The sequence below is a fragment of the Anolis carolinensis genome, unplaced genomic scaffold (assembly GCF_035594765.1).
Source record: "Anolis carolinensis isolate JA03-04 unplaced genomic scaffold, rAnoCar3.1.pri scaffold_7, whole genome shotgun sequence".
NCBI classification, from domain to species: domain Eukaryota; kingdom Metazoa; phylum Chordata; class Lepidosauria; order Squamata; family Dactyloidae; genus Anolis; species Anolis carolinensis.
Genome location: NW_026943818.1, coordinates 17,235,810 through 17,246,854, shown reverse-complemented (window position 1 = coordinate 17,246,854; position 11,045 = coordinate 17,235,810). Strand labels below are relative to the sequence as shown.

At 40.6% G+C, this 11,045-nt stretch overlaps 1 protein-coding gene across 1 annotated transcript in view; it reads right to left on the bottom strand.

Annotated features, from left to right (window-relative positions):
• Window positions 1–306: 306 nt before the first annotated feature.
• The window catches only part of med13 (mediator complex subunit 13), a 123,160-nt gene continuing 112,421 nt past the window's right edge, over window positions 307–11,045 (bottom strand). Inside the window, exons 23-30 of the mRNA XM_062960314.1 lie at window positions 10,710–10,933; window positions 10,278–10,420; window positions 8,065–8,223; window positions 7,782–7,970; window positions 5,910–6,058; window positions 4,885–5,058; window positions 3,717–3,817; window positions 307–1,764 (exon numbers count right to left, since the gene is read on the bottom strand). Coding sequence (XP_062816384.1) covers window positions 1,632–1,764; window positions 3,717–3,817; window positions 4,885–5,058; window positions 5,910–6,058; window positions 7,782–7,970; window positions 8,065–8,223; window positions 10,278–10,420; window positions 10,710–10,933 — 1,272 coding nt within the window. The 3' untranslated portion in view covers window positions 307–1,631. The remainder of the gene's footprint in view (window positions 1,765–3,716; window positions 3,818–4,884; window positions 5,059–5,909; window positions 6,059–7,781; window positions 7,971–8,064; window positions 8,224–10,277; window positions 10,421–10,709; window positions 10,934–11,045) is intronic.

Here is an 11,045-nt window from a genome sequence, read left to right as displayed (position 1 = left end):
AGTTGGAAGAGACCTTGTGGGCCATCCAGTCCAACCAAGAAGCAGGAAAATCACATTCCAAGCCCTCCCGACAGATGGCCATCCAGCCTGTGCTTCAAAGCCTCCACCACACTCCGAGGCAGGGAGTTCCGCTGCTGAACAGCTCTCATAGTGAGGAAGCCTAATGTTGAGGCTAAATAACATCGGTATGTTCGCCAATTGTTCACAGTCAAAAATCAGTAGTACTGTTGTCAAAAAATTCAGCCACAAAAGAGGGAGAGGGAGAGGTCAGGGGAGAGTGATGCACACAAAATATACTCCAAAAGATGAAAGTGACGCAGCTTTATTGAGGGGAAGGATCGTTCTTTTTTTTTAAAAAAAAAGTGTCGCGATTTCATCAAGTGACACAGATTCTCTCTTGGCTAAAACGCACACACGGAAGAGGAGGAGCAGAGGTCCTGGCGGGGTCACCACGTCCTCTTTCCTTCGGGCGGGGGAAAAATAAACAGGAAGAGCGGCCTGAAAAAAAAGCTCTTTTCAGCCCTCGACAAAAATACAAAAAAAAAAAATTAAAACAATTTATTATTATTATTATTTTTCTGTTTTTTTTTTAAATCCTCACTACAAGTTAAACCACCTAACAATATCACTTTTCTTTCTTTCTTTCTTTCTTTTAATATATTGCCATTATGTTAACTCTGGAAAGGTGTGATATAAAATTGCGGTAAGACCCGGTACCTTTTGTTTTTTTTTTCTTTCTCCGGTTTTTTTATATAAACACAGTGAACTTCATGACTGTACACATATAATCTGCAACTACAGCTTAGCTGTAAATCTCCCACACACAAAGGTATGGACATCTATAACCCGCCCGCCGCCCTGCATCGGAATAGTCCCCCATTAAACTGTACATCATCAAGACCAAATACAAATTTCCCGACCGCTCCCCGCCCCGCCCGCCCTGAAGCCCCTTACAAAAAAATAATACTCTAAAAGCAACCTACTAATTGCAACTTTCAATTAAGACGATTACATATATATTTTTTAGACCAATTGCTTTAAAGCAAGAAGGCGGTATAAACCTTCTAGGAAAACTTTTTTTTATAAAAGAGGTTAAGAAATATAAGACAATTTATACATTTAAAAACTTACAATAAATAAGAGATGCAGGCATATTTTTTTTTGAATACTAGGTACTATAATCCAATACAAGAACATTTGCAGTGTTCTGAAAGCATTCAACAAATTGGGTTTTTTTTCTCTCTCTCTCTCTCTCCCTCCTCCGTCGTCTGTCTCAATTCGTTGTGTCTCCATGCTCGTTCTCTCCCAAAATATTCGTCGGACACGGCCGGGGCGTATGGCTCATATACTCTTCACGAATACTGTGACACGGCGGGGACGGGCGAGGGGAGGAGGGAGACTTGGCTACAAAAGAGAAGGTGGATTATAATACAACTCAACACCGTCGTCGGTCTGGGACAGGCGAGGAGGAGAGCCAGGCCTCGGCAAAAGTTTTGTGTCGGAAATGAGTGAGAGTGACAGCTTCCCTCCCCGTCACGACACGGCCAAGCGGGGACTCGGTCCTCCCGTTCGTTGTCGTCGTGGATGGTTTGGCTCTTCTCCGCCTTCTTCTCGCTCAGTCCGGATAAAGATCACAGCATGTTCATGATAAAGTTATACAACTGGTTCAGCACCACAAAGTGAACGGGGAGACACGAGCGCCGGTCCTGGGTCGCGGGGTCACAGGTCAGCCAGGACAGGGCGTTGTACTGTTCCAACACAAACCTGGAACAAAAGACGGACATAACCATTCGGACATGAGTTGGCGCAGTGGTTCCCAAACTTATTTGGCCTGCCGCCCCCTTTTCAGAAAAAATATGACTCGGCTCTCCCTGGAAAGGGGCGTGGCTTAGAGGGGTGGGCGTGGCTCCTGCTCAAGAGGGCGGGGCTGAGCCTTCGCCTAGTCCAAGGGTCCCCAAACTAAGGCCCGGGGGCCGGATGCGGCCCTCCAAGGCCATTGACCTGGCCCCCGCCCTCAGTTTTAGAGTCTGAAATGACTTGAAGGCACAACAACAACAATCCTACTTGATGATCTCATTGGCCAGAAGCAGGCCCACACTTCCCACTGAAATCCTGATAGGTTTACAGTATGTTGGTTAAAATTATTTTAATTATTTTAATTATTTTATTAAAATTATTTTATTTTTAAATATTGTATTGTTCTTTCCTTTACTAATATTGCAAATGAAATATGGTAAATGAATGATATGGTAATCACATAATATATTGTGTATACATATAATATTGATAATAATATTATAATGTAATACAATATAATATTTATTTATTACAGTATTTCTGCCCCGCCCTTCTCACCTAATAAGGGACTCAGGGCGGCTAATAATAATACAATAGAGTCTCACTTATCCAACACTCGCTTATCCAACGTTCTCGATTATCCAACGCATTTTTGTAGTCAATGTTTTCAATATATCGTGATATTTTGGTGCTAAATTCGTAAATACAGTACAGTAGAGTCTCACTTATCCAACACTCGCTTATCCAACGTTCTCGATTATCCAACGCATTTTTGGAGTCAATGTTTTCATAATATCGTGATATTTTGGTGCTAAATTCAGAAATACAGTAATTACTACATAGCATTACTACGTATTGAACTACTTTTTCTGCCAAATTTGTTGTCTAACATGATGTTTTGGTGTTTCATTTGTAAAATCATAACCTAATTTGATGTTTAATAGGCTTTTCCTTAATGCCTCCTTATTATCCAACATATTCACTTATCCAACATTCTGCCGGCCCGTTTATGTTGGATAAGTGAGACTCTACTGTAATTACTACATAGCATTACTGCATATTGAACTACTTTTTCTGTCAAATTTGTTGTATAACATGATGTTTCGGTGCTTAATTTGTAAAATCATAACCTAATTTGATGTGTAATAGGCTTTTCCTTAATGCCTCCTTATTATCCAACATATTCGCTTATCCAACATTCTGCCGGCCCGTTTATGTTGGATAAGTGAGACTCTACTGTAATACAATATAATAATATTGTATAATATAATAATATTAATTATATATTATATATTAAATGTAATATTAGTAATAATATTATGGTATAATGGCATAGTACAATTTAGTAATATATAATGCTAATATTGTACTATGCTAATAATACAATATATTGTATGTACATACAACTTGTAAGCCACTCTGAGTCCCCTTTGGGGTGAGAATGTAGTAAATAAATAAGTAAGTAATTGTTGCTGGGTTTTGCTTTGTTTTTTGTGAGAAGGGCGGGATATAAATGTATTAAATAATAAATAAATAAATAAATAATATACTCGACGATAAGCCAAGTTTTTCAGCCCTTTTTTTTTAAAGTTGAAAAAGCCTCCCTTGGCTTATAATGGGGCCAAGGTCAAGACCGGCAATGGAGCCTGCAGGCTATTGCTTGCAATATATGATATATTTCTCTCTTTTCCTCCCTTATCAGTGTGTTTTCATTTGCAAAGCCTCCCTCGTGCTTAGTCAAGGGAATGTTTTGAAAAGGGAAAGACGCCCTTGCAAGTCAGGAAGAAGGAAATTATATATTCGGTTGTTGTATGTTTTCCGGGCTGTATGGCCAAAAGTATTCTCTCCTGATGTTTTGACCAGATCTTTGCCAAACTGAGAATAGCAAACTGAGAATAGCTCTTTCCCACACTACGTACCTGAGGACGTCGGAAGTTTGATTCGAGTCAAGAGGGTGGGAGTGTTTACTGTGTAGTAGCTCGTCCGATTGCACTGAAGGCACATGGAGGTGCAAAGAAGCCTGGGAAAGGAAAAAATATATAAATATAGATATTGTCAGGGTTTTGCTACAAAGGCTCACACCATCCCCGTCTTTTTCAGGGCTCCGTTTATAGCAGAGTTGGCCCGAGAAGCGCTGCAGAGGAAAAAAAAACATTTTCTTGGCTCAGATTTAGATCTTGAAGTCTTGGGTGCCAGGATCCTTTAATAATAACTAAACACAGCTATCTATTCTAAACAAAATCTGAAAAATATGCACCATGATAAAGGTTCAAAGCATAGAACACAATATGTATATTAGAGCATCATATACATAATAATATTAACAAATAATAATACAACTGATGATCAAATTCAGTCAGCCGTAGTGGCACACAGTCGTAACTTACAGGGTATAGAGATTTATAGACTGCAATCATCCTGATTTAATTGCTACACAGAGCAGTTTTCAGTATAAAACATATCAAACATCTATCAACAAGACTCCAACTAAAGTTTGTTAGCGACACAGTATGTGTTATTTATTATTTGTATTATTGTTAACATTATTATGTATATGATGCTCTAATATACATATTGTGTCCTATGTTTTGAACCTTTATCGTGGTGCATATTTTTCAGATATTGCCAGGATCCTTTGCCTGCTGCTCCTTGAGCTGGGAATTCTCCCTTTCTAGGCTAAAGAGCCCTTGGTGGTGCAGCGGATTAAACCGCTGAGCTGCTGAACTTGCGGACTGTAAGGTTGCCGGTTCGAATCCGGGGAGCGGGGTGAGCTCCCGCTGTTAACCCCAGCTTCTGCCAACCTAGGGAGAGGTTTTCCCCTGACATTACGTCCAGTCGTGTCTGACTCTGGACATGCCAATGTGAGTAGATCAATAGGTACCGCTCCAGTAGGAAGGTAACGGCGCTCCATGCAGTCATGCCAGTGGCAACATGACTTTGGAGGTGTCTACGGACAATGCCGGCTCTTCAGCTTAGAAATGGAGATGAGCCCCAACGCCCAAAGTGTGAGTAGATCAATAGGTACTGCTCCAGTCATGCCAGTGGCCACATGACCCCCCCCCCACGTTAGATGCCCTGATCAGTTACCTTAAGAAACAGCGGGCACTGATTTTGTGCTTGAGGACACGCCGACCAAAACCAGTCAGGCAACGGACCTGCTTTGGCAGTTGAGACGAAGTAACCAAGGGCCAGCGGTTGCTGCAGGATGTTCGTGACTTCATCGTGAGACTCTGTGGAGAGCAATCGGTCGGTCCCTTGACCCTGAGAGACAGAGAGATGGGAAAGAACATTTAGGAGCAAGCCAGATAGATCCAACCCAAGGCTTCACCAATCCCATGGGCCTTAGTTTGGGCACCCCTGATCTAGACAATCTCATAAGACCATAGGTAAGCAAAGAGACCTCCAAAGTCCATCTAGATGGTCTCATAGGACCATAGGTAAGGAACGTGATCTCCAAAAGCCATCTAGATGGTCTCATAAGGCCGTAGCTAAGCAAAGAGACCTTCAAAGACCATCTAGACAACCTTATAAGACCATAGGTAAGGAACGTGATCTCCAAAAGCCATCTAGATGGTCTCATAAGGCCGTAGCTAAGCAAAGAGACCTTCAAAGACCATCTAGACAATCCTATAAGACCATAGGTAAGGAAAGTGATCTCCAAAAGCCATCTAGACGGTCTCATAGGACCATAGGTAAGCAAAGAGACCTCCAAAGACCATCTAGACAATCTCATAAGACCATAGGTAAGCAAAGAGACCTCCAAAGACCATCTAGACAATCTTATAAGACCATAGGTAAGGAAAGTGATCTCCAAAAGCCATCTAGATGGTCTCATAAGGCCGTAGCTAAGCAAAGAGACCTTCAAAAACCATCTAGACAACCTTATAAGACCATAGGTAAGCAAATAGACCTCCAAAGACCATCTAGACAATCTTATAAGACCATAGGTAAGCAAAGAGACCTTAAAAGACCATCTAGACAATCTCATAAGACCATAGGTAAGCAAAGAGACCTCCCAAGACCATCTAGATGGTCTGATAAGACCATTGGTAAGGAAAGGTTCCTGGTCTCAATTTGCTTCCGACACGATAGATAGATAAATAAATAAATACCTTGCCCATGTCTCCTCCGTGAGTGAAGTGTGAGCTCGGCGAATGCACCGGGGAGCCCGTGGGGGAGGCAGGCAGGATGTTGATGATGTCGGGGTCCAGGTCATCAGCGGTTCCCAACAACTCAAAGATCCCCATTCCATCTCCTCCATCTTGGGGGGGGGGATAAGAAGGGGTTGGGTTAGCGGAGAGTGGCCATTCATTTCCACACTTTTTCTTATGGAAAGACACAACAGAGTATGAAGAATGATTGGCCGATTTTTCACGTGGTTCGGTGATACCGTTTTCCCCAACCTTCCACTCTGCAGATTATTTTGGACTTGCAAAGTCCATCATTCCCCACTGAAGGTACTCAATAGGACATCTATTGTCTATACTCGAGTATAAGCCTAGTTTTTCAGCCCTTTTTTTAAGACTGAAAAAGCTTATACTCGGGTGAGGGTCCTGGTTGGCTTATATTTGGGGCAGCTTATACTCAAGAATATATAGTACATTTATTATTGTTCTCTATTATTATTGGTATATAATAATAATAATAATAATAATACACTCAGTGGAATAGTAATTATTGTTATTACATTTATTATTTTAATCTATTTATTATTGTATTATCTTCCTGTATTTATTATTATTATTACTACAGTAGAGTCTCACTTATCCAACATAAACGGGCCGGCAGAATGTTGGATAAGCAAATATGATGGATTAATAAGGAGGGATTAAGGAAAAGCCTATTAAACATCAAATTAGGTTATGATTTTACAAATTAAGCACCAAAACATCGTGTTATACAACAAATTTTACAGAAAAAGTAGTTCAATACGCAGTAATGTTATGTTGTCATTACTGTATTTACAAATTTAGCACCAAAATATCACGATGTATTGAAAACATTGATTACAAAAATGCCTTGGATAATCCAGAATGTTGGATAAGCGAGTGTTGGATAAGTGAGACTCTACTGTAATTAATAATAATAATAATAATAATAATAATAATAATAATAATAATAATAATAAAGGGGGTTGGAAGAGACCCCTTGGGCCATTTAGTCCAACCCACTTCTGACTTTGTGCACCAAAAGCATAAGCAAAGCACCCCTGAGAGATAGCCACCCAGCCTCAATGTTAATAATAACAATAATAATAATAATAATAATAATACCAATATATATATATTTTTTCTTTCCCTTCTTTTTTATTGTTCAATTTTTAATTTTTAATACATTATTATTATTATTATTATTATTATTATTATTATTATTATTACTAGCTGTGCCCGGCCACGCGTTGCTGTGGCGAAATATGGTGGTATGGGAAATAAAGTATTGAGGAATTGGTGGTAGTTAAGGTAAAGGGTCCCCTGGGCTGAGTGGGTTGCTAAGAGACCAAGTGAGCGGAGCTTAGCCTTTAAACTGGCAGCAATTGGATAAAAACAATTCTTCCTCTCCCTCTAATTAGGACTTTATTTTTCTTTTCTTTTTGTTGTATCAACCTAGAGGCATGGATGAGGGGTTGTGCTGTCAATTTTCGAGGTTGTGGGGTGTTTACTTTTGTTGTTTTGTCCACTGCCGTGATGCCATCACTCTTTTATATATATAGATTATTATTATTCTCTTTTCTTATTCTTTCTTTTCTTATTCTTTCTTATTCTTTATTTACTCTTCTATCTTTCGATCTTTCTACTAAAAACAATCTTCTCACTCTTTTGATGACGATATCAAAAAGCCTGTAACGTTGGCACATGACCGAAAGTGGGAAAGAATTACTTGACTTGGGCTACCTGTCTCCTTTTATATCCAGGTTCACACTAAACTACTGGGAGACGGACACGAGCACACACACACAGACACACACGTAACACACACACACAAACCATTGTTCGTATTAAAGGCCAGTTCCAAACCGGTTTCGGTCGTGTAGGTGGACGACGCTACTTGCACGGAGGCAGACGTGGGGAACACGAGGATGTGGGTGCACGACGTGTCCTGCGGCGTGTTCAGCTGCGAGGTCTGCATGTTGAGCGTGGTGCTGCGACCAAAGACCGAGCCCGTGGACACGGAATCTTTTGGGCAGGAAAGAGAGAGAAAAACAGAATAAGACAAGGGACAACTGGCATTTCCCTTTGTTCGGAGGGAGGAGAAGCGCTGGGTCTCTACCTGGCATGATGACGAAAGAGCCCTGCGGTTCCATGGCCACCAAGCAGGCGCTGAGGATGCTGGGAGAATCGGCCGCGGAGATGCCACACATCCGGCACATGTCTTTCAGCCTCTTGCTCAGGGACTGGAGATTGCGGCGGCTCAGCAAACAGCTCCAATCTGGAGGAGAGACCCAAGGAAATCATTGAGATGTCCTCTAAAGAAACCAATACCATTAAATAGCCTAGCTCGTTGTTAACCTAAGCAACTGAAAGACAGGTGCACCTGTCGAGTAGGAAATTTAGGTACCGCTTTATGCGGGGAGGCTAATTTAACTGCTGTATATACTCGAGTATGAGCCTAGTTTTTCAGCCCTTTTTTTAAGACTGAAAAAGCCCCCCTCGGCTTATACTCGGGTGAGGGTCCTGGTTGGCTTATATTTGTAAAACAGGCTATACTGGTAAAGTAATATATAGATATAGGAAGCGGACACCTTGGGCCGGGCTGTGGCACAGCTGGCTAGTAACCAGCTGCAATAAATCACTACTGACCAAGAGGTCATGAGTTCAAAACCCGGGTCAGGTTAAGCCCCCGACCATTAAATAGCCCGGCTTGCTGTTGACCTATGCAGCCCCAAAAGACAGTTGAATCTGTCAAGTAGGGAAATTTAGGTACGCTTTATGCGGGGAGGCTAATTTAACTAATTTACAACACCATAAAACTGCCAGCAAAACACGAGGAAAGGAATGAGGAAACACAGCCACTAGTGGACGGTGAAGCAACAGCTTCCCCTGTGGCCGGAATCGTGAAGCTGAAAAAAATGTTAAATGCCTCTGTGTCTGTCTATACTGTATGTTGTTTGTCTGTTGGCATTTAATGTTTGCCATATATGTGTTCATTGTAATCCGCCCTGAGTCCCCTTCAGGGTGAGAAGAACGGAATATAAATACTGTAAATAAATAAATAAAATAAATAATTGTCTACTCAGAATCAACATCCATGCATAGTTTGTTCCCCAGACGTGGGATCTTACTCTTGAGAAACGGAACATACTTCCAACAGACTGTAATTTCAAGAGATATTCTATACACTTGATGTCATCAACACAGGATCTCAAAGAATCAAAAGAACTTTTGGTCAAGGTTTTTTTCTAGAATAAGCTTTTCAATACCTGTGAAGTCTTAAAAGATATATTAACCAATATTATTTTGTAAAGGTTGAATGTGTTTATATTATGTTGGTTGCCAAATCCAATTGGAGTCTTCAGAAACGGTTTAAATAGTGGAGACTACTTGATATGTTTTGACTTTAGTCCACATTTAAGTCTTGATAATTACAGTTTCCTTTAAACATTACAGTCTGGAAGATACTACTGTGAATTACAACAGTTGACTGTACTTATTATTTTCATTATTGTTGTTAACTCTCAGGTAATAATATTTGTACATGATGCTCTAAATTACATGTTTTGAACCTTTATAGTATTTGCTTATCTTTTTCACATAGAAAGAAGATAGCTCTATACTCAGAGAGGCCTGACTATTTCTGTGGCCTTTACATGTCACATCTCTTTTTATGTTTTGAACCTTTATAGTGTTTGCTTATCTCTTCGACATTGGCTTATATTTGGGTCAGCTTATACTCGAGAATATATGGGACATTTATTATTTTTCTCTATTATTATTGGTATTATTGCATTTATTATTTTTCTCTATTATTATTGGTATGTAATAATAATACACTCAGTCGAATAATGCAAAAGAAAGCAAGGTCATGTAAGTGTGATTTATTGTTATAATTGTATTGTTTTACTTTGTTTAATAATGTGTATTATGTTGTTATGTAATGTTTGTGTTTGCTTTTATGACTGTAAACCGCCCTGAGTCCCATCCGGGAGATAGGGCGGTATATAAATAAAGTTTTATTATTATTATATTATTATTATTAAGGAAGTCATAGGGCAAACACAGTTCTTGAGTCTCTGATAAGCTCCCAAATCAAAGAGCAGTGTTACTTCAGACAAAGAAACAGGAATAAATCCAGATGCAGACTGGAAGCAGGCACAAGGGGAGCAAAGGCATGAGAGTCAGTTTGTTACCAGCAAGAGCTGGCTGCACCTGCTTCTACTTTATAGCCCCGAGTCCCCTCACAGTTGCTAATTACTCAGCTGCATTTCTGGGAGGATGAAATTAAGGCAAGCGAGAAGTGCCATCCAGACGAGTTTCCAAACTTACCTTTCAGTTCCCCGTGGCCTATCCTTCCCAGGCGTCCTATGACAACCCTCCAGGGCACAGAACTCATCTGGACCAGCCCTAAGCACCACTCCCAGAGTTTCTGGAGACCAAGTCTCCGGGCAGAGCCCTTTTTCCTGCGAGCCCTAAAGGGAAAAACAGAACCACGTGTGAACCATCCATTATTTATTTATTCATTATTTTTATTTTGAAATTGACCAGTAGCTGCTGCATTTCCCACCCTCGGCTTATACTCGGGTCGATAAGTTATCCCAGCTTTTTGTGGTAAAATTAGGTGCCTCGGCTTATATTCAGGTCGGCTTATACTATGGTAAGTGTTTGCAAAACTATCAAGACAACAGGAAGGGATTTTGGCTCCTAGAAAAGAAGAAAGGGGATGCAGAAGGAGGAGGAGGACAACCACCAAACGCTTACCGATTTGGGACATCAATGTTAATGATGCACGTTTCCAAGAGTTCTCCGTACATATCCGTGCACGATGCAAGGAGCCACCTTTGATCGTGGGAGAGACAGTAACCCACAAAAAGCACGTTGTATTTCTGCCCGGCCTCCCCAAAAGTTTCTCCCAGCTCCGTTTGTTTATCTTTGACAGGAGCCAATATGAAAGGAGGTGCGTAGAGCTTGATACACTCTGGTCTCTGTCAAAGGCAAAGAAGGAGAAAAAAATAGATTATTTAGCCTGCATGGTATCAGATCATATTCTGTCTTTGTCTCGGTCACAGACAAGTAGATGGATAAGAAGATAGATAG